Here is a 24,000-nt window from a genome sequence, read left to right as displayed (position 1 = left end):
TTCTAAAATATGGCTTTTTAAAACAAATTCTCCTAGACACCTCTTTAGGAAGAGAAGAGTGATAAAATGGAAGCTGAAAAGAACAACTATGAATAAAATTTCACCATATTTTCTTTCTTAACATAACTCTTTTAAAATAATGGGAAATAATCAAACAAATTTTAACAACTAGAAGAATTACTAACCAGGAAGCAGATCTGTGGATTGACTCCTGTTGCCAGTCAGGTGGGAGACCAAGCAGGTCACGGTGGACACATTGCCATCTGGATAATGGCACCTACTCCTGGTCGTCACTGTGCCATTGTCCTGGTATTCTTTCCCAGTGACACAATCCCCCTCTGGGGCCCAAAAAATCTGTGCAGCTGGCCTTCCTGCAATTGCTTTGCACTCCACAGTTCTATTCTTCCCCGGAGACAGGGTCACTTCAGGGGGCACTGCAGAGATGGAAGGGAAATCATGCTTCAGTCTCAACATACGGTTATGGGATTACAGAGACATCTGTTTCAGTCACAAATCCAGTAACCCAAAATATCACAGTAGATGACATTCTTTACCTAACACTTGGAGGTGATATGTAAGTTCAAAATTTCCATCAGTTGTTCCCATCTGACATGTGTAATCCCCTTCATGTGAGATGGACACTGGATGGATCTGAAGTTCAGGATTCTGGTCAGGTCTGGAGGCCCAGGAGATTCTCCCATCAGTACAGTTGTTTTTCCCGGTCTCATTTGTTTCTCTGTTGAGGGAAATGGTGCACGAAGGCTTGTCTCTGAGGTGTATTTTCCATGTTGTTAGTATCAACACTGATGTTGGTGGAATATGAGGGCAACAGAGCACAGCCTTTGTACCCATCTGCACAGCCAGCCAAGTGTTATCTGGACACACACAAGGAGAATGAGAAAAGAAGCCATGATAAAGAACTTTGTGTTTTCAATTTATTTACAGAAGACTACATAAAGTTGTGCTAGAACCTTGCTTTCCTGTTGATCTTATTCCAGAAATATTAGACTTATACAATAAATTAACATTCCCAAAATATATATAATATACTATACCAAATCCAAATGTTAACCAATTTCATTCAGCATTATGCATTATCATGGAAAGAAAATGCATTATAAATATGTTGGAATTAAATCAGAGTTTTGATATCTGAAAACAGACTGACAGAAAAAAGAGTTCTAGATAAAATGACAATTTAGGACAAGTAATGTCCTAAATCTAATGTTTTAGTGGTGAGCAATGTTGGATTAGTCACACAATATATGCTCCTTGGGGAACAAAAGAAAACAGAATATTAGTTATGTGGTTGTCTCCCCTTGAAATTCAATAAATGCCAAAAACAAACAAACAAAAAAAAAAACTCGTAGCATCAAAATTGAATATCTGTCCCTCATGGTAACATTTAAGATAAACATGCATCTAGAAAGTATATGATACTTTCATTAAAAGTAACTCAGATGGAATTCAGGTTGAATCAGTTGGAAACATTTTATATTTTTAGAGAATAACAAACTCAGTGAAATCAACAGATTTTAGTATAATCTGTTATTTCATCAGATTAGTGATTACATAAAAAAGAAAAATGACAATGCCTAGAGATGTCTACATATATTCACTTCAGGTGAAAAAGAAATGTGCTATGTAAATTAAGAAACAAAACCCAAAATTTGTTCTGCTTTGGAAATTTTTCATAAAAAAGGATTTTATTGCAAATGTGTGATATTTATCATAGACTTTGGATATTTTTTCTTTCTTCTTGTTTAGACCAACATATACCCATAGATAGATGAATTATGACCTGCGCTTACGTATTTTGTTTCAGTATGTTCAATCCAATTCTCAGAATTAAATATAACAGTTGACCCCTTGTGTCTATCTTTTTGATTTAAAAAAGCCCTCTGACCTACAAGTATCATCAAACATAGAATCTCACACTTCCCATAAAACAGCATATGCTGTCCAAGACTGAGCATGGTTTACTGAGAGGCGATTACTCAACAATGCACCTGCCACAACTCACCTCTAACAAAGGTGAGGTCATTAATGTCATCACTTTAACACAGGCAGAGCAGTTATAGTAGAGCAAACCTTTTATGTGAATGAAGGTTTCTTTCACTAAAATCTACAATTAATACCTGTCCTTTCCTGTTTTAGTATCACTCTCTCTTTTGTGTATACAAGTGCTTGCATTTCATGGTCAACCAAACATCACATAACTAGATAAAGAAAGAGATGGAACCTAAACTCAGTCCTGACAGGAAGTTAAACCCACACTCTTCCCACCACTCTAGCTTGACAGAGGTGTAGCAGCAAATAAGACTGTGCCTTGTTTAGGGAGCAAGTAGTAGTAGGGTCATTTGGGACACCCAACCACAACATTCAGATCACCATATTGAAAAGTTAGTCATAGGGCTGGCCTGCAACCAGGCCATCAGCCACTGTTTCTAACAAAGTTCCACTCTTCATCCCCTCAGTGCTGGCCCTCAATAAGGAAGCATATTACCTTCCCTAGGGGGTAATGCCGTCTGCTGTCCATCCAAGCAAGAACTACTTGAATCTAGAGAGTATTTAAAGAAGAGTAAATGAAATCAATTTTATGTGCTCAAATAGACTAGAAGCCATTATTTCTCCATATTATCATTCAACATGAGAGACAATTGGTTAACCACCACTATCATATAATCATTGCAAAACAGAAATTAGAAATTATGCCATCTAGTAATAAAGTATGTTACTTGACAATTACTTGAAAATTATATTTGGAAGGTATTAATAAATGATTTCCTACTATAGGACCCCTCATTTTGTCATCCATTTTATACACGGTAACCCTGTCTCCCTTCTTCTACCCCCAACTCCTTCTCCAGCTAGGGAGATTGGTACAGTATGGGCATCTAACTGTATATGCCACCACCTAACTAAAGTTGTATGGTCCAGGAATGGGAACCTCACCTAGATGGAAAAGGAGAGCCTTTTATTTATGATCAGAATTGAGAAGAATTCATTTATCTCTCTTCTGTCCCAAAGTTTTTTTTTTTTTTTAATTTAAAAGGGGAGGCAGTGATGCAAAGTCAGAAGGAGGAACAAAGTTGGAAGTCCTCACCTCCTTCAACTTTCTAACTTCATGGTTCCTAAGACCCTTGGGTGAGATGAATTTTTTTTCTCATCAAAGTAGTCCTATACACTCTCAAATGTGATTACTGAGAACTTATTTTATTGTGTTATAAAAAAATACAAGATGCAGGAATGGGAAATTCAAATTATTTTGTTATTATGTGGTACTTGTATTAACCATGAAGCAAAATACTGTTTTATGAAAGTATATTCAGGTTAGTCATAAATGCATATTGCAAATTCTAGGGCAACCATGAAAAGTAAAAATAGAAACATATTTGTTATACTAAGAAAGGAGACAAAACAGAATTATTAAAAATGCTCCACTGAAACCATAAAAGGCAGACAGAGGGGGAAAAAAAGGAAAGAGGGCAACAAAAGGAAAACAGTAGAAACTACAGCAGCTGGTAATCCAAATACATCAGGTCTGAATATCAATGATCTAAACACACCAATTAAGAGAGAAATTCTTCACTATAGGTCAAAAAGCAAGACCCAACTGTATTATATCTATACAAAATTCACGTAAATATAAGGATCAATATAGTTTAAATGTACAAGGGAGGAAAAAGGTTACTATGATAATTCTAGTAAAAGAAAATGTGAATAGTTACATTAATTTGGTCAGAAAAGATTTCAGAACAAGGAAAAGTATCAGAGTTAAAGACAGGCATTGTGTAAGTGTAAAGTGATCAATTCTCCAAGAAGATTTAATAATTCTTAACACATATATACCTAACAACGGAGTGTCAAAATGTGTGAGGCTAAAACTGATATAATATTAAGAATAAATCAAAATGGACAGAACCAACAGGCATAAAATCAGGAAGGACACCCATAACTGAACTCAATAATCCCATCAATCAACTTGGTATAACTGTCCTCTCTAGACTACTTTCAACAACAAGGGGATACATATTCGGTTTTTAATAGTTTTTAAAATTAGTCTTGTGGATATACATGACAGTGAGATACACAGTGGTATATTGATACATGTACATAGGAAAGTTAGGTCAGATTCATTTTACTGTACTTTTCTTATCCTACCGCTCCTCACTTCACATCATCTAGCAATCTACTTCCGGCCATATATCTAAAAGATCTGAAATACATATGTCATGTATATCTGCACTATTCTGTTAATTTCAGCATTATTCAAAATAGCCAAGATATGCAATACTTAAATGTCCATCACTGGGTGAATGGACAAAACAAGTATATATACATATATATCTTCCACTTTACACACACACACACACACACACACACCCCAGAATAGCCTTTTAAAAAGAAGGAAAATTTTGTAATTCATGACAACAGAGATGGAAGTGCTAAGTGAAATTATTATGCTAAGTGATATAAGTCAAATACAGGAAAATGAATACTATATTATCTCACTTTTTTTAAAGAGTGAGAAAAAAAAATTTTAATATTTATTTTTTTAGTTTTCGGTGGACACAACATCTCATCTTTATTTTATTTTTTATGTGGTGCTGAAGATAGAACCCAGCGCCCCACATGCCAGGTGAGTGCACTACCGCTTGAGCCACATCCCCAGCCCATGATCTCACTTTTATATAGAATCTGAAAAGGTAGATCTCATAGAAACAAAGAGTAAAAACGTGGTTACCAGACACTGGAGGTTTGTGGGAGGAGCAGCAAAAGGTAAGGTGTTGGTCCAAGGGTACAAAATTCTAATTAGACTGGAGGAATAAGTTTTAATGGTCTATTGTACTGCATGGTGACCACAGTTAGTGCATCACTGGAATAAGAGACATCAGAAGCTGTGTGCCAGATAGTGCACAAATTTATCACTACAGGACAATTCAAAAAGCATCTTACAATTGAATCAAGAGAATCCTTGTCCCTATTTAAAGATGGTTTTATTTTCTTCTAAAAATGTCAGAATGTCACACTTACCAGGTACCATGATAAAGATGGAGGTCAGTAACCTCAAAGCCAAAGTACTCTTCAAAGTATGCATTTGGAATGGTATTCTACTTAAACACAAATCCACTGTGAATCAATCTCTGGGCTCATTGAATCTCTCCCTTCTGGTCACTTCTGTTTACTCTCAGTTCAACAGGATTACGTGTCATTTCTCCTTATCATTTTGTTTATCATTATCTTCATTTTCTTTCTGTATGATTTTCGCTGATTAGTCATGGGAAGGAAATACAATTAGTTTTGGTGAGTGATAAAGGAAAAAAGCCAAGAATCATTGATTCTCCCATAGCACTAAAGTAACAAAATTAATTACATAGCAATTTATGGGATAGGGAAAGTCAGTGAAATGAATCTAGCCTGACTTTCCTACATTTGTATATGAATATACCACATTGAATCTCAACATCATGTACATCCATAAGACACTAGTTTTAAAAAATTATTAATTTATTTATTAAAAATAAATGACATACCAATTTATTTTATTTTTAGTGATGCATTATAATTATACAAAGATTGAGATTCTTTATATTTGTATATGCACATAGTATAATTGGTCAAATTTTATTTTAAAAGTAACATTATTAAAAGTATAAATTATATATGATAAAATGCACAGAGAGGTTACACCTTGGTGAACTTGTACATATATACATACACTCACATAAACATTTTCAAAACCAAGGTGGCTCTCATTTTCATTACTCAAAATTTCCTTTATGCTTTCTCACTATTCTGTTTTTTAATTCTTTATTTGTTCTTTTTAGATATACATGACAGTAGAATGTATTTTTATATATTATACATACATGCAGTATAACTTATTCTATTCAATATTCTTTCCTCGGAGGTCAGTACCACTCTGATTTATATCATCATTGATTCTTTTTTTTTTATGGTGCTAGAAATTGAATCCAGAGCCTCAAAGAAGCTAGGCAAGTGTTCTACCACTAAGCTACATACCCATCCCCACATCATTAATTCATTTTGCTTGTTTTATAGAATCACATATTTAAAATTCTTTACATAGTTCAAGTTTAAATGCTATGTGGTAGGGTTTTTTTAATGAATGTACTATAATTTATTCATCAATTTCTTTGTGGATTTGGATGATCCCAGTTTAAGACTAACATAAATATAGTTTCTATGAACATTCATGCTTTGCACATGTTGTTTGGTCTATGTACACACTCATTTTCTTGAATATATACCTATGAGTAAAATTGGTGGTTCATGCCAAGCTAAATAAGAAAAAAGAGAGAAAATGCAAATCCTAAAATTTGTGATGAAAAAGGAACTATCACCATGGATATTATTGAAATACAGATGGTAATCAGAAACTACTTTGAAAGTCTATACTCCAATAAAATATGAAATCATGAAGACATCAACAAATTTCTAGAGACTTATGACCCAAATTGAATCAGGAGGATATAGAAAATTTAAACAAATGAATTTCAAGCAATGAAACTGAAGACACCATCAAAAGCCTACCAACAAAGAAAAGCCTAAGACCAGATGGAGTCTCAGCTGAGTTCCACCAGATCTTCAAAGGAGAACTTACATTAACACTTCTCCAATTATTCATGAACCAGAAAAGGAGGAAACCCTTCCAAACTCATTCTATGAAGCTAGTGTTACTCTGATACCAAAACCAGACAAAGACACATCAAGGAAAGAAAACTTCAGGACAATATCCCTGATGAACACAGACACAAATATTCTTAATAAATACTGGCAAATGCATACAAAAACAAATTAAAAAGATAGTATGCTGGGCATGGTGGGGCACACCTGTAATCCCAGTGACTCAGGAGCCTGAGTCATGAGAGCGTGAGTTCAAAGCCAGCCTCAGCAATGGCGAGGCACTGAGCAATTCAGTGAGACCCTGTCTCTAAATAAAAATATAAAATAGGGCTGGGGATGTGGCTTACTGGTTGAATGCCCCTAAGTTCAATACCAAGTACCAAAATTTTTTTTAAAAAAATAGTGTACCATGATCAAGTGGGGTTCATTCCAAGGGTTCAAGGTTGGTTTAACAAACAGAAATTAATACACATAATTCATCACAAAAAGACAAGAATCACATGATTATCTCAATATATGCAGAAAAAGCATTTGAAAAAATACAGAACCCCTTCATGCTCAAAACATTAGAAAAACTAGGGATATATAACTCAACTTTGAAAAAGCTATATATACTAAACCCAAGACCAACATCATTCTAAATGGAGAAAAATTGAAAGCATTTCCTCTAAAAATTGGAACAAGACAGTGATGCCCTCTTTCACTGCTTCTATTCAACATAGTCCTTGAAACCCTAGCTAGAGCAATTAGACAAAAGAAAGAAATTAAAGCGATACAAGCAAGAAAACAAGAGCTCAGACAGTCCCCATTTGCCAATGACATGAATCTATACTTAGAAGACCCAAAAAGGCCCACCAGAAAGCTTATTGAACTCATAAATGAATTCAGCAAAGTAGCAGGATATAAAATTAACATGGATAAACCGATTGCATTCCTATACACCAATAACAAATCAGCTGCAAGAGAAATCAGCTGTTCTGTTCACAATAGCCTCAAAAAAATTGTGAATCTAATAAAAGAGGAGAAAGACCTCTCAATGAAAACTACAGAACACTAAAGAAAGTAATTAAAGAATACTTTAGAAAATGGAAAATTGTCCCATACTCTTGGATTGGCAGAATTAATATTGTCAATATGGCCCTACTACAAAAGTGCTATACAGATTTAATGCAATTCCTATTAAAATTCCAATAACATTCTTAGTAGAAATAGAAAAAGCAGTCATGAATTTCATTTGAGAAAAAAAAGAGATCCAGAATAGCCAAAACAATTCATAGTGAGAGAAGTATGCAGGAGGCAACACAATATCAGACCTTAAGTTATAATACAGAGTTACAGTAACAAAAATGACATGGTATTGGCACCAAAACAGACATGAAGACCAATGGAACAGAACAGAAGACACAGAGTCATATCAACATAAATACAGTTATCTCATACTAGACAAAGACTCCATAAACATACATTGGAGAAAAGAGAGCCTCTTCAACAAATGGTGCTGGGAAAACTGGAAATCCTTACGTAATAGATTGAAATTGAACCCCTGTTTAAGACCCTGCACAAAACTCAACTGACAGTGGGTCAAGGACCTAGGCATTAGACCAGAGACCCTGCACCTTCTAGAACAAAAAGTAGGCCCATCTCTCCATCATGTTGGTTCAGGAATGGACTTCCTCAATAAGATTCCTAAAGCACAGGAAGAAAAATCAAGAATCAATAAGGGGGTGGTATCAAACCAAATAGCTCTTCACAGCAAAGGAAACAATTAAGAATGTGAAGACAGCCAACAAGGTGGTACACACCTGTAATCCCAGAAGCTCGGGAGGCTGAGGCATGAGGATTGCAAGTTCAAAGCCAGCCTCAGCACCAGCAGGTGCTAAGCAACTCAGTGAGACCCAGTCTCTAAGTAAAATACAAAATAGGGCTGGGGATGTGGCTCAGTGATCAAGTGCTCCTAAGTTCAATTCCCAGTACCTCCCCTTGAAAAAAAGAATGTGAAGAGAGAGACTACAGAATGGGAGAAAATCTTTGCCACCTGCACCTCATATAGAAAAATTAATATCCAGGACACACAAATAACTCAAAAAACTTAACCCCCAAAAATAATAATCATAGGCAAAGGAATTGAAAAGTCACTTCATAGAAGAAGAAATAAAAATGGTCAAAAAATATGAAAAAATGTTCAACATCTCTAACAATTAAGTTTATAAAATTAAAACTACACTGAGATCCCAATCTCACTCCAATCAGAAAGGCAATGATTAAGAATACAAGTAACAATAAATGTTGAGGAGGATGTGGGGGGAAAGTTTAATCATACATTGCTGGTGGAACTGCAAATTGGTGCAACCATTCTGGAAAACAGTTTAAGTATTCCTTAGAAAACTTGGAATGGATCCCCCATTTGACCCAGTTATCCCAATCCTCAGCTTATACCCAAAGGACTTAAAGTCAGAATACTACAGTGACACAGCCACATCGATGTTTATAGTAGTTCAATTCACAATAGCTAAGCTATGCAACCAACCTAGGTGCCCTTCAACAGATGAATGGATAAATAAAATGCATTATATATGTACACAATGGAATATTACTCAATCATAAAGAAGAATAAAATTATGGCATTTGTCAGTAAATGGATGGATCTGGAGACTATCATGCTGAGTGAAATAAGCCAGTCCCCAAAAAACAAAGGCCAAATGTTCTCTCTGATATGTGGATGCTAACCATAGGAAGGGTAGGGAGGGTGGATGGGAATAAGAATGATGGTAAAATGAATCTGACATAACTTTCCTTTTCTCATAAATACACTACCAGTGTAACTCCACAACCACAAGAATGAGATCCTAATTAGAATAGGTTGTACTCCATGTATGTATAATAGTCAAAATACACTCTACTGTCATGTATAACTAAAGACAACAAATACAAAATAAAATGAAGCACAATTTAAGAAATTGATGGGTCATAGGAAAGTTGTATATGTGGTTTTAATAAATACTTCTTGTCCTGAGCCAAATTGCCCATTCTCATATTAAAGTTCTAACCCCAGTACTTTGGAATGTGATCTTATTTGGAAATGGCATCATTGCAAATATAATTTGTTAAGATGAAATGTACTGAAATAAGCCTGGACCAAATCCAATATGACCAATGTCCTTATAAAGAGAAGAAAATTAGGCTAACCATGCACACAGGAAAAGAAGCATGTAGGATAAAGGCAGAGACCAGGGTATTGCTTTGTCTATAAGTTAAGAAAAGTGCCAAAGACTGTCAGCAGAACACTTGAAAGTAGAAGAGAGACAAGGAATGGATTCTTCCTTCTTGTTTTTATAGAATTTAAAGACTAATTTGACAAAAGGCCTTAACACAAAGACACTTGGATAAATGAAGGACATAACTACTTGTTACTTATAGCTACAAATCAGAGAAGGCTCCCATGAAGGTCTACCCAGGAGTTATACCTGAAGATAAGGTCACAACAAGCTGGGGCTATAGAGGACAAGCAATATATGGCCAGCTAGGGAGAGGGGACTGGTCTCCATGGCTTCTTGTACATTGAAAAATTTGAATAATCTCATGAGATCTGGGTTAGCTGTTTATGAGTGATTCCTAGTTTTCTGACAGCTGGTTCTGGAACAATTAAGGGTGGGTGCCCAATGACCTGGAATGTGAAATCTGCATGAGAGAAGTGGTTGAGACATGGAATTAAATCAGATGCTCAAGAAGGGAAACTAACAGCCTCTAGTCAAGGCCTCTCAAATGGAGCTAGATGGTGTACGAGAGGAAATCTGAGTTTCCAGTTGCTCCACTGCTTGGGATTCAAGCATCAGGTGTACTTCTTCTCTGGGTCAAAGTGGGAATTCACTGAAATTCAATATCATACAGTGATAGTCTCATAGAGACTCAGAAATTCAGGTGCATTGTGCAAAGAACAAGGAAGAGTACATTGGAGCCAGGCCAGTTGCAGAACCAGTGCCAGTTCACTACAGAGAGGAGGGATAGCACAAAGAGAAAAGCACAGTGGACACAGACAATGGAAAGACCTGTAGGATAGAAAAGAGTTTGAACTTAGCTGATCCAGCAACTGCATAGCAAACTTGTCTTTGAAAATTTCGGTTTCCCAACTGGCAAACAGAGAGATGAGACAGGGAGCCATCATGAGGAGCCCACATTGCAACTTGCTGCTGGAGAGCTCAGAAGATCAGAGCAAACATTGCCATACTGTCCTAGCAAGCATCTATCTACCATAAAGACCAGAGTGTACCTACAAGAACATAATTGAAACAGGCACAAACAGAATATTGTACCCAGGAGGACTCAAGTCAGAGATATGGAGGGGTGCTAACCATAAGGAGGGTAGGCTGAATCTGATGGCTCACATGACCAGCTGAAGAGGGTCAGGAAACTGAACAGGCAGGCATAAATATCCTCAGGGATGGAATTTGGGAAGGCCATTTTTGTGGGCAGCAGAATGTGAAATTGAAGTAGAATTCTTGGTGGGTTCCTGAGATCCATCCAGCAGAGATTGGCATCTGGCTGGCCCTACAGGTGCATCGATCTAATCTTTCTAGAGCAGGTACCACCCAACAAAGTTCCAAAAGCCTGATCAGAAAACCCAAGCCACCAGAACTGCCTACTTAGAACTCTGAAGCAGCCCCACCCTCAGAGTGTCTCGATCCAGTTTGTCCAGACAAAATCCCTATCAACCGTACTTCTCATTCTGTCCTGCCTTAGACTGGAGAGAAGGGAAGCCTCCGTTGAGGCCATGCCAGCTGGCAGTTCAATGAACCACACAAAAAGAGAAAAGATTTGAAAAAACTCAGCCCTTGCTCTAAGGGATACACCACCCAGGAAGAAATGGAAAGGATAGTCAGGAATAGGCAATGATCATCCAGATTCTCCTTGACAGTTTTGACCAACTCAGTGAAGAAAATATCTTCATTTTCATTGAGTCTGTTTTCCATGGAGTGGTGGTAGTGGTGATGTGTGTATTCATGCTGAGCTGAATATATGGATGTACATGTGGATATATGTACATTTACATATTTTTTTCTTTTTCTCTCACTTTTAGCATTTTTGAATGACTGCTATTTTTCTGTGTCTTGTCTTTTGAGGGATTGGGTTTTGTTTATTTTGTTTTTATTTTTGTTTATTTTTAGTGCTTATTTTTAGTGTTTCCTCTCTTCTTCCTCTAATAGCCAAATTCTCTTCTCTCATTTTCTATCCCTTTACTTTTTCTTTTATTTATTTTTTCTCTTCCATTTTATAGCCATCACTTGCTATATCTCTTCTTTTTCTGTTAAAATTTTGAACATGTTCAACTTTCCTTTACCTTTCTATCACATTTTATTTTCTCTTAATGAACTATTATTATCATCTTTTAGAATTTCTGGTTCATATAATTCCAGCCCCCTCCATTCATGTTGCTGAATTTACTAACACTGTGTATGGAGTAGTTGACACCTGAAGTTTACTTTAGTGCCAGATCTACTTTGTGGCTAATTATTGGTTTTGCTTTTGGCAGTTGGGGACCCTTCTATTCCTGTTTCTGTGGTAATTAGTGTTGTGTAAGTCATAATAGGCACCAGGTATTTATTGTAATGCTGTAATTTGCTTCTGTTATTGCTATTGTTTGTTTTGCCCTTTTCTGGGAGGTGCCAGAAAATTACTGGGACACCACAAGTTCACAGGGTAGAATCTTTGCTGCTGAGCTAAAATCAGCAAACAGAGTACACCTTGCTCCACACATAAGTGAACCATGTTGAAACTTCAACAATATTTTATTGGTTTGGGGGTGGGGTTGTGGCTCTGTGGTAGAGTGCTTGCCTAGCATGTGTAAGGCATTGGGTTTGATTCTCAGCACTATATATAAATAAATGAAAATAAAGATCCATTGACAATAATAAACAGTATTTTTAAAAAAGGCAATTTAGAACCCCAACTACACAAGATCAAAAAAGACCTTTTCATAACATATTATAATTAAAATGCTTAACATACAGAACAAGGATAGAATTTTAAAATCTCAAGAGAAAAATATCAGGTCACATATAAAGGCAAGTCAATCAGAAATACTTCTGATTTTTCAGCAAAAATTTTAAAATCCAAAAGGACTTGGAATGATATGTTCCAAGCCCCTCAGGGATGGAGCGATGTCTTCTACAACATTGAACAGGGCCCTTATTTTCAAGTGGATACCCATTCTGGTTGATATAGGTCTTTATTTTGTGAATGTATGCTATTATACAAAGTTGAGCAGTTTACAAAATTTAAATGCAATGTTGGACCTGGAAGGTTGACTTGCAAATGTCTTTCAAAGTTAAGGGGCTTGTGGGTGCACAGAAAACAAAGGTGATGTAAGCATCCATGATACTGCTATAAAGCACCAAAGCACAGAATGCACTAGCATAATTAAAACTTCAGTTAAGGATGGCCAAATCTAAAATTCCTAACAGTCTAAGGTTTGGAATGATAATATATGTTTTTCTGCCAATTATTTTTTATTTTTAATCCTATTGGTGGCAGGGAATGCTGGGGATTGAACCCAGGGCCTAACACATGCTAGTCCTGCACTCTATCACTGAGCTGTAGCCCCTTACAAATAGATTTTAAATCATATAGTTGTATTTGAGCTAAATAGAGTGCCAGGTTGTTTGCTAATTAAAATGTCTAAGATTAGACTAAGATATGGGCTAAGACTGGAACTTAAGACTAGAGCAGGCTCTCTGGTTCAGCCAATTACCTCAGGCTCTTTGCCTCTGTTGTCAATTTGGTTGATGATAGACAAGCCAATGAGACCCCTGGGCTGCAAGGTTTGCATTAACCCCACTCGATAGCATGCAGGCCTAAGCACTGATCATGTTTGGTTGAAACAGGACTTATCTGGATAGTTTATGTTTTTGGATCACAGATCTACAAACAAATAGCAACAAGAGCATCCAGCAACAAAAAGATGTGCAGCCCACTTGAAAGGTTTTTATTGTTTGATACTGATTTTTTTTTCAGCAGGCCTTGTTATCAAGGAGGCTTTATATGGTTTGGGGTTTATGATTAATATGGTATTGGTTTTACTATTATCTGTAAATATGATTTTTAATGACTGTGTGGAGACTATATTGACTATATTCCATCTTGGTAATACAAACTGTAGTAATGACCCTCGAGAACTAATTTGAACTTCCTGGAGGGTAGCAGAAGGAAAGTCCAGATAAATTACCCTCTCCCTATGATCTGAATATAGAGGGAGGGTGTTTTGAGTGGTAGAAATTCAGACCTAAATGGGTCTTGTATCAGACAGTATTAAAAGTCTTCATATATAATCGGTCCTTAATATTAGAAAGTGGAATAAATCTCTCTTTAAGGACATGTAAGAATTCTGGTAAAGTTTTAAAAAAATGATGTGTGGTGTGAATTGGCCAAAGGGCCTTGAATTATGAGAGATCAAGATCTGAAGCAAAATAAAGGCTTATTTGCCAGATTGGACTTAAAAAAGGAGGTGAAGATATAAATGTGTCTCACTAAATAGGCTGTTTGGGTCTCATTAGGGACATGACAATTCTACTGAATGCCTTTTCCAAGAGTTCAGCATTGTGTATTTGAAAGGTGAAATGTGTGCTACAATTAGTTATATTTGGAACTTTTAAGGGGATAAGCAGTGTTCCGTGAGGCTTTATAATGTGAGTTTAGTAAAAATAAAGACTCTGGAAACATGTCTCTCCTTAGACAGCATATTAAGCTCCTGCTATGAACTAAATGCTTGTGTTTTCCTAAAAGTTATATATTAGTATCCTCCTGTGTGAGGATATAAGAATTCTTTCTGTAAGCCAGGAAGCAAGCTCTCACCAGATAACAGATCTTCCAGTGTCTTGATCTTCAACTTTGCAGCCTCCTATAAGAAATGTGAGAAATAAACATTTGTTATTTAAGCCACCCCATCTATGATATTTTTGTTCTAGCAGCCTAACTTAGACAATCCCATGTGTCAGTCCCCTTGCATGTTGACATGCGGCAGCACTTGTTAAGGCTCAAACACACCAACAGGGGATTGATTATACATTGGTTAATCAATGGGTATCTTTGGCAAGCACTGCGGTGGGGTTGGCAGTATAAGGATGAACTATTTGTTCCCCTGTTCCAGAGGACTCCTTTAGAATCAAACCGGGAGCTGGTCTTCAAGGGTATGACCAACAATACCCTTGAGGGTCTGGGGAGCATGAAGTTCACAGTGAATGCAGCCAGGTGGTCACTATAAAGAAGATAGATAGGTTGCTATCCCACCTGAGATAGGTTGGTATCCCAGGTACCATTGCTCTTCTGTGGGGGAGCCCAATCCGCTTTCCTCCATATGGGCTGTACAAACACAGGAACAAACCAGGGTGCTGCCCCAAATAATAATAAATACCAATGCCAAAAATGTGAGGGCCTCCTGAATAGGCCTCTGCCAACCACAGGCTGACAGGAAACATGCTGAAACACCTGGTCCAGGAAAGTGTGACTCAAGAGATCCGTCCTTCCTATAGCCTTACCAGAGAGCCCCATCTGGCCTAGTCTCTAGCCCACCAAGTTTAGCCAATTAAAAGTGCTCATAATTCGTTTAATATTATATTAGTTGTTGGTAGACCTTTATTTATTTTTATGTGGTGCCGAGAATTGAACCCAGTGCTTCACACATGCTAAGCAAGCGCTCTATCGCTGAGCTACAACCCCAGCCCCAAACTGCTCATTTTTAATATTTCAACACAAAGGAAGTGTGGGAAAGGAGAGATGTGGAAACCAGTAATAGACATAGAAGCAGACGGCAGGCAAATCTAAAGCAGAAACTCACCACAGGCAATAGCTCCTTCCCAAGCTGCTCTTCTGGTGGTTTTGAAACCAATTAGTAAGCCAACAGCTGACCTCTGAGAAGCTATGCCAGAACCAAGTTTATCAGCATGCTGTTCTGCTCACCAATTGTTTCATAAAGTTCAGAGTTTATTGATTGTGGGACACCACACGGTGCTCTGGTAAAAATAACCCTTGTTACTGACAACTTCAAAAGGAGAGGATTGCCACACGATCACAAAAGGGTCACAGAAGGGTCATACCAGGCACAGCTAGAATTATGGGGGCAGCGTATTATTGCAAACCAGGTGATGCTGGCAAGCTTTCCTGGACTCCTTGTGCAGCAATTTGAATAATTTTGTGGATTCCAAAGCATAAGGGCCATTCCTAGTTGTCTGGTATAGGGTCATAGGGCAATTAGAACAGGTGCATAGCAGCCAGGAGCATGAGAGCCCAGATAAGGGAAGTGGTTTAGGTTTGGCTTCAACCAGTTCTCAAGAGGGAAACTTGTTGCCCCAACAAGGGCCTCAAAACTGAGTCAATACATCATTTATTTTTATTTTAATAACACATATACTAATTTATATATTTATGTATATAAAATATGTTTTTGAACAATATATAAATATATATTATATAAATTTCAAAAGAAACCAACACCCCCTCCCCCTACACCTTGATCTCAGACTCCTAGGCTCCAGAACAATAAAACAATATGTTTCTGTGGTTGAAGTCATTTGTTACAGTAGCCCTAGCAAACCAACACACTCCCAAACCAGTAGAGACGTTTTCATTCATGTTCTAAAGGGACAATTGCACGTCTCCCATCCCAATGCTCCACAGTTCACATTTCAGTTCACATTAAGCCCATTTTTAAGTGTTCAGCAGGCTTTATGGGTCATGGCTAATGAATGGGAAACCCCTGCTCTAAAACAAATTTGTTTTTATCACCATCTTGATGCACCAAAATATTCTCCTAAAAGGTTTTTTTCCCAGAACCAAATATGTTGAACCCTTTCTCAGACCTTGAGAATATTGCCAAAAAATCAATCTGAATTATTTTTACCATATAATTTTAGATGATTTGCACTTACAGCCAGGTACAGCGGCACCTGCCTGTAATTCCAGCTACTTGGGAGCTGAGGTAAGATTGCACGTTCAAGGCTAGCCTGAACAAAATTATTTGTTTGTTTGTTTGTTTATACATACACACAGTATGGGTTCTGTTCCTCTAGAGAACACTGATTAATATGTGGTAGAAATTATAATTAACAATAAAAAAATGTATCTTGGGCCACCAGTACTAAGTTTCAGGAGATTTTTATCACCTGGAGGGGAATCCCTCTAGCCGTCACTCCCCATTCCCCCTGCCCCAAACCCTGGAAACACTCATCTGCTTCATATGTCTATGAATATGACTCTTATGGGTATTTTATATAAACGTGATCATATAATATGTGGCCTTTTGTACCTGGCTTGTTTTCATAAAAATGTTTTAAAGGTTCTTCCATGTCATGTGTATACAAACACATTCTTTGTCATGACTGAATAATATCCAGTTGTCTGGATATACCACATTTGGCTTACACATTTGTTAGCTGATGGATTTGAGAGTTGTTTCCAATTTTGGTGATTCCTGAAAGTGCTACTATGAACATTACTGTAGAGGTTTTTTAATACCTCTTTTCGATTCTTTGGGCCATAGAGTGGAATTTCAAGGCCATATTGTAATTCTGTTTAACTTATTAAAAACTTGCCAAATTTTTGTTCATAATGGCTGCAATTTTTTTTATTTCCCACCACCAATATATGAGCTTTCAAACTTCTCCACATTACTGTCAACATTTGTTATTTTCCACTTAAAAAATTATCATTATAACAATCCTAGTGAGAATGAAGTAGCATCTCCATGTGGTTTTGATTTGCATTTCTTTGATGACTAGTGACAGTGGCCGTCTTATTGCATGCATTGACTATTAGTGTATTTCCTTTGGAGAAATGTCTGTTCAAGTCTTTCAGCTATTTTTAAATTAAATTGTTTATTCTGAATAGTACAAGTTATTTATAAAATTTCTGGATACTACAACCTTACATATAATTTGCAAATACTTTTTCAAGTTATGTAGGTTATCTTTCACTTTCCTGATAATATATTTTGATGCACAAAAGTTGTAATTTTGAAGTCACATATGTGGAATACACTTGTAATCCCAGCTACTCAGAATGCTGAGGCAGGAAAATCACAAGTCTGAGGTCAGTTTGGGCAACTTAGTGAGACCTTATCTCAAAATTTAAAATTTTAAAAAGAACTGGGGATGTACCTCAGAGGTAGCGCACTTTCCTAGCATATGCAAGTACCTATATTTACCCGCCAGTACTACAAAAGTCATAATTTTGATGAAGTTCATTTTTTAATATTTTCTTTAGATTCTTGGGCCCGTATGGTATCATAACAACTAAGTTATTGTAAATACAAGGTAGTGAATAATACCATATAATTCATACCATATAAAAAAAATTAACTCCAAAGAGACCAAAGCCCAAAGAAACCAAACCATAGCTTTGGTTTATTTGGGCTTTGGTCTCTTTGGGGTTATTTTTTGTATATGGTATGAATTTCATTCCTTCACATGTGGTGGTCCATTTATTCCAGCACCATTTATTGAATAGACTATTCTTCCTCCATGAATGGTCTTAGCTCATTTGTAGAAAATCAGTGAGTCATAAAGTGTGGGTTTATTTCTAGACTCTCAATTCTATTCCATTGACCTATGTGTCTATCTTTTTAGTACTAAACTATTTTGATTTCTGTAGCTTTGTAGGCAGTTTTGAAATTAGGAATGTGAGTCCTCCAACTTTATTCTTTTTCATTATTATTTTTAACTGTTTTGGTTTAAATTAAGATTCCATGTGAACATGAGGGTTTTCACTTCTGAAAAAAGTCATTGGGATTTTGATAGGAATTGCATTGAATATGTAGATCTTATTGAGAAGTATTGTCTTTTTAACAACATTGTCTCCAATCCATGAACATAGGATGTATTTCCATTTACTTAAATCTTCTGAAGTTCTTTTGACAATATTTTATAATTTTCACTGTACAAGTCTTGTAACCCCTTGATTAAATTAATTCCTATGTCAATGTTTTTGATGCTTTTGTCAATCGAATTGTTTAATATTCTTTTCAGATTCTTCTGAATTGTTTAATATTGTTTAATATTCTTTTCAGATTGTTCATTGCTAATGTATAGAAATGCATCTCTTTTTTGTTGGTTGGTTGGTTGGTACTGGGAAATTGAACCCAGGAGTGCCTTACCACTGAGCTACATTCCCAGCCCTTTTTATTTTTTATTTTGAGACAGGATCTGACAAAATTGCACAGGGCTTCGTGAAGGTGCTAAGGCAAGCCTCAAACTTGTGATCCTCTTGCCTCAGCCTCCTGAGTCACTGTGATTACAGGCATTTACACTGCATACAGCAGAAATGCATCTCATTTTGGCATGTTGTTCTAGTATCCCCAAACCTTGCTGAATTTCTTCATTAGTCCTCGTGGGTTTGGGGTTTCTTTGTGGTATGTTTAAGACATATGTCATATGTGAGTAAGGAAATTTTACTTCTTTCTCACCACTTGTGACAATGTTTATTTCTTCTACTTCCCAAATTACTCTGAATAGAACTTCCAGTAGAATGTCAAATAAAGTGGACAAAGTGGGCCCTCTTGCCTTGTTTCTGTTCTTGGGGGCAAAGCTTCTGAACTTCATCACTGAGCATTCTGTTAGCTGTGGGTTTTTAATAAATGTCCTCTATCGTGTTTGGATGTTCCTCCCTATTCTGAGTTTACTGAGTGTTCTTGTCATGAAAGGGTGTTGGATTCTGTGTAGTGTCTTTTTTTTTTTTTTTGGTATCATTGAGATTATCATGTGTAGGGTTTTTTCTTTATTACATTAATGTGGCTTATTACATTGATTGATTTTAATATGTTGAACCATTACATTCTGTGGTTCAATTCCACTTAACATGCTGTATAATGCTTTTACGATGCTAATGCATTATGTTTGTCAGTATTTTGTTGAGGATTTTTCTATCAATATACGTAAGAGATATTGTTCTATATTTTCTTGTGATGTCTTTGTCTGACTTTGTTATCAAGTTAATGTTGCTCTCATAGAATTAATTAGGAAGTGTTCCTTTCACTTATATTTATTGGAAGAATTTAATTTGTTAACTGTTTAAATGTTTAGTAGTATTCACCAATGAAGTCATCTAGTCCTGAGCCCTTATTTGTAGAGAGGTTCTTTCCCTCCATATTTTTTATTGGTGTATTATAATTATACATAATAGTGAGATTCACTGTTACATAGTCATACATGAACACATTTTAACAATAAAATTTGGTCAATAGCATTCCCCAGGATTATTTCTCTACCTCCCCCCACCCACCCCACTCATCACTTTACCGGATTTCCCTTAAACTTTCATGTGATTCCTCTGACACCTTTCTTTTTCTCTGTCCTCATATGAGAGAAAATATATGACCCTTGACTTTCTGAGTCTGGCTTATTTTACTTAACATAATGCTCTCAAGTTCCATCCATTTTGCTGAAAACAACATAACTTCATTTTTCCTAATGGCCCATCATGTGAATATGCCAAAATTCCTTTAACCATTCATTCAGTGATGGACACCTTAGTCTTGTTCCATAGTTTGGCAATTGTGAATTGTACTATAAACATGCTATAAACATGGGTATACATATATCACTATAACATGCTGACTTTAATTCTTGAGGATAAACACCGAGGAGCTGTATAACTGACTCATTTAGTGCTCCATTTCTAGTCTTGTGAGGAATCTCCATACTGATTTGCATACTGGTTATATTAATTTACAGTCCAACCAAGAGTATAAACGTGTTCCTTTTTTCTGTGAGGAAGTTTTTGATTATTGACTCAATCTCTTTCCTTGTTACAGGCCTATTCATATTTCCTTTTTTTTTTTCTTTTTAATTTTAAGTACTGGGGGTTGAACCCAGAGATGCTCTGAGAACATTCCTGGCTCTTTTGTTTTGTTTTGTTTTGTTTTTGAGTCAAGGACTCTGTTATTCAGGCTGGCCTTGAACTTGTTATCTCCTACCTTGGCCTTCTGCAGATTTTTCTAATTCTTTTTGATTCAATTTTGGTACTTTGTGTGTTTCTAAGAAGTTGTTAATTTCACATAGGTTATCTAATTTATCAGTATACTCTTATTCACAGTGTTCTCTCATAATTCTTCTTTCCATAAATCAGTAGTAATGCCCCTGCTTTCATTTCTAATTTCAGAAAATTTGAACCTCCTTCTTTCTTTCTATTTTAGCCAACTAGCCAAATTTATTTATCTTTTAAAAGCAAACTTTTGGTTCTCTTGACTATTATTTTCCTATTATTGATTTATCTTTATCTCCACTCTAGTCTTTATCATTTTCTTTTTCTGTTAGCTTTAGATTTAATTTGTTTTTCTTTTCTAGTTATTTAAGTTGTATATTTAGGGTTATTTATTTGAGCTGTTCTTATTTAATATAGGCATTTACAGTCATAAATTTTTCACTGAGAAATAGAAACACTACATTGAAAATTGAGATCAATTTTAAAATTTTAAAATTGAGATCAATTTTATTCATCTGAATGTATTTCCTAATTTCCTCATGATTTTTTCTTTGTCCCATTAGTTGTTTAATTTCCACATATTCGTGAACTTCCCAGTTTCCTTTCTGAGACTGATTTCCTTTTCATTACATTGTTTCCAGGGAAGATGCTTTTTATTTTATTACATTCTTAAATTTATTCAGACTGGTTTGTGGCCTAACATATGGCCTATTCTGGGGACTGTTTCATGTGCCCTTGAGAAAAATTTGTATTCTGTTGTTTTGGGGTGGAGTGTTGTGTATCTGTCTGTTGAGTCTAGCTGTATTGTAGTGTATAGTGCTTTCAGCCTTCTGTTTCCATACTGACCATCTATCTAGTTGTTTTATCTATTATTGAAGGGAGGGAACTGAAACCTTCAACAATTATTATAAACTATTTCTGCTATCTGCTGTCAGTTTCTACTTCATGCATTCTGGAGCTTTTTTGTTAGGTGTGTATGTTTATAAGTGTGTATCACCTGTTGTATCTAACATATCAACATTTTATCAATAGTAAGTGGCATTTTTGTCTTTTTGTAACACTTTTGCCTTAAAATCTGTTGGATAATAGGTATATCCATCTTAGCTTTCTTTTGGTTACTACTTACAGAAATATATTTTCCATCTTTTCATTTTCATCTTATTTGTGTCTTTGGATATAAAATTAATCTCTTTTAGATAGCACATAATTGGATCATGTTTGTTTTCCCACCATTCTCTAATCTCTGACTTTTAAATGTAAAATTTAATCTGCAGTTATCATAATCAGATAAGGAAGTACTAATTCTACCATTTTTCCATTTGTTTTCACTGTATCCTATACATTGTTTGTGTTTCTCAGTTCCTCAATAATACTTTCTTTTCTGATTCTTTTTTAGAGAAATATTTTGTTTTCTTTTTCATTTCCTTTTTCTTGTTTTTTATTTATGTGGTTGTACTCGATATTATAATTAAAACTTACATTTATAACCATCTAGTTTAAATCAATATAACTTAGCTTCAACAGAACAAAAAGAAAATAAGGTGAAACTTTAGGTCCTATTCAACTTCATCTTTTTCCCTTAATATTTCTATTGTCACAAATTCGATCTTTTAAACATATGGGCCCATTTAACATAGATAAACTTTTTGAATTTGCCTTTTAAATTATGTAGGAAAAAAATTAGAAACTAAAAATAAAATAATACTGACGTATTCACACATGTAGATATCTTTACCAATGTTTCTTATTTCCTCTTATGACTATAAGTTATTGTTTATGGGGAATGAACTCCTTTTTTTTTCTAGAACTATCTTAATTTCTCCATTAATGTTGAGAGATAGTTTTGCCAGACATGGAATTGTTGCCTTAAAATTATTTTTCTTTCAACACTCTAAGTATGTCATTCATCCACATTCTGGTTTTCATGGCTTCTGTTTAGTCACTGACCATTTATCTTGTTAAAGTTCTTTTGTGCAGATAAATCACTTCTCTTTACTGTTTTCAAGATTCTCACTTTGTTTTTGTCTTTTGACAGTTTGCTTATAATGTGGATCAGTGTGGATTTCTTTGAATTCATCCTACTTGGCATTCATTGAGTTCATTAAATATGTCAACACATGTCTTTCATCAGATTTTGGAATTTTTCAGCCATTATTCCTTCAAATATTCTTTTGGTCTCTCTCCTCTCTCTCTTTCTCTCTCTCCTTCTCTCTCTCATTTTCTCTCCCCCCCCCCTTTACCTCTCTCCCTCTCTCCCCTCTCCTTTCCTTCTAGGGCTCATCTTGTACACATTGTACAGTTGATAATGTTTTACAAGGCTCTTAGATTCTGTTCATTTTTCTTCCTTTTATTTATTTTTTCTTGCTTCTCAGACTACATAATCTCAATTGGGATTATCAATTTCTCAGTTTCAAGTTCTCTCTTTCCTCTGCCTTCTCAAATCTGCTATTTAACGTCTTTCATGAATTTTTTCATGTCAGTGATTATACTTATGGTTCCAAAGTTTCTACTTTTTTCCTTTATTACATTTCTATCTTTGCTGGTATTTTTTTATTCGGTGAAATTGGACTCTTCTGATTTTCTTTTATTTCTTTTTACAAAGTCTTCTTTAATTCTTTGGGCATACTGAAAATACTTGATTTGAACCCTCTGACTAGTAGGTAAAATATCCATGTTTCTTTAGAGACACTTTCTATTTTCTTTCTTTATTTTCCCCCTGTGTATGGGTCAAAATTCCTTGTATCTTTGCATTCCTGAGAATTTTTTTTTAATTCTTGGAAACTAAACATTTTGAATATTATAATGCAATACCTCTGGAAATCAGATTCTTCCTTCTTCCTTGGATTTGTTGTTGCTACCTGCCATAGTTCTTTTTGTTTGTTTAGTGAATTTTTTAGACTAATTTTTAAAATATAAATTCTTTTTTTTTATTGGTTGTTCAAAACATTACAAAGCTCATGACATATCATCTTTCATACATTTGACTCAAGTGGGTTATGAACTCCCATTTTTACCCCAAATACAAATTGCAGAATCACATCGGTTACACATTCACATTTTTACAAAATGGCATATTAGTGACTGTATTCTGCTACCTTTCCTATCGACTATGGAGATATTTTAAGAAGGACATCCATGCTATGTATTTATATTACATATTGGATATTAAAAATTCTTTGGGAGTGACAATATAAAAAAAATAAAAAATAAATAAAATATAAATTCTTTGCTGTGTGTGCCTAATAACTTCTATGTTCCATTATCTTATTAATTATTCATTGATTTGACAATAATTTCCTTAAACACCTGCAACCCAAAGAGAATATCTCCTAGTCTTTGCAGATGAGTTCTGTGTACATTAGGAAAACCTTCAGCATGCACCAG

The 24,000-nt window shown here is 35.5% G+C and overlaps 1 protein-coding gene across 2 annotated transcripts in view; it reads right to left on the bottom strand.

Moving 5' to 3' along the window:
* LOC114093369 (cell surface glycoprotein CD200 receptor 5-like) overlaps positions 1–24,000 on the bottom strand; it is a 65,773-nt gene that overhangs the window by 23,028 nt on the left and 18,745 nt on the right. Inside the window, exons 2-6 of one of the 2 annotated variants that reach the window (XM_027936150.2) lie at positions 14,497–14,542; positions 5,038–5,271; positions 2,507–2,560; positions 555–875; positions 186–434 (exon numbers count right to left, since the gene is read on the bottom strand). In XM_027936150.2, coding sequence (XP_027791951.2) covers positions 186–434; positions 555–875; positions 2,507–2,560; positions 5,038–5,101 — 688 coding nt within the window. In that variant the 5' untranslated portion in view covers positions 5,102–5,271; positions 14,497–14,542. The remainder of the gene's footprint in view (positions 1–185; positions 435–554; positions 876–2,506; positions 2,561–5,037; positions 5,272–14,496; positions 14,543–24,000) is intronic. The other variant, XM_027936151.2, reaches the window with a different exon arrangement.

Source organism: Marmota flaviventris, chromosome 8 (assembly GCF_047511675.1).
Source record: "Marmota flaviventris isolate mMarFla1 chromosome 8, mMarFla1.hap1, whole genome shotgun sequence".
Taxonomy (NCBI): domain Eukaryota; kingdom Metazoa; phylum Chordata; class Mammalia; order Rodentia; family Sciuridae; genus Marmota; species Marmota flaviventris.
This window is presented reverse-complemented; position numbering and strand designations above follow the sequence as displayed.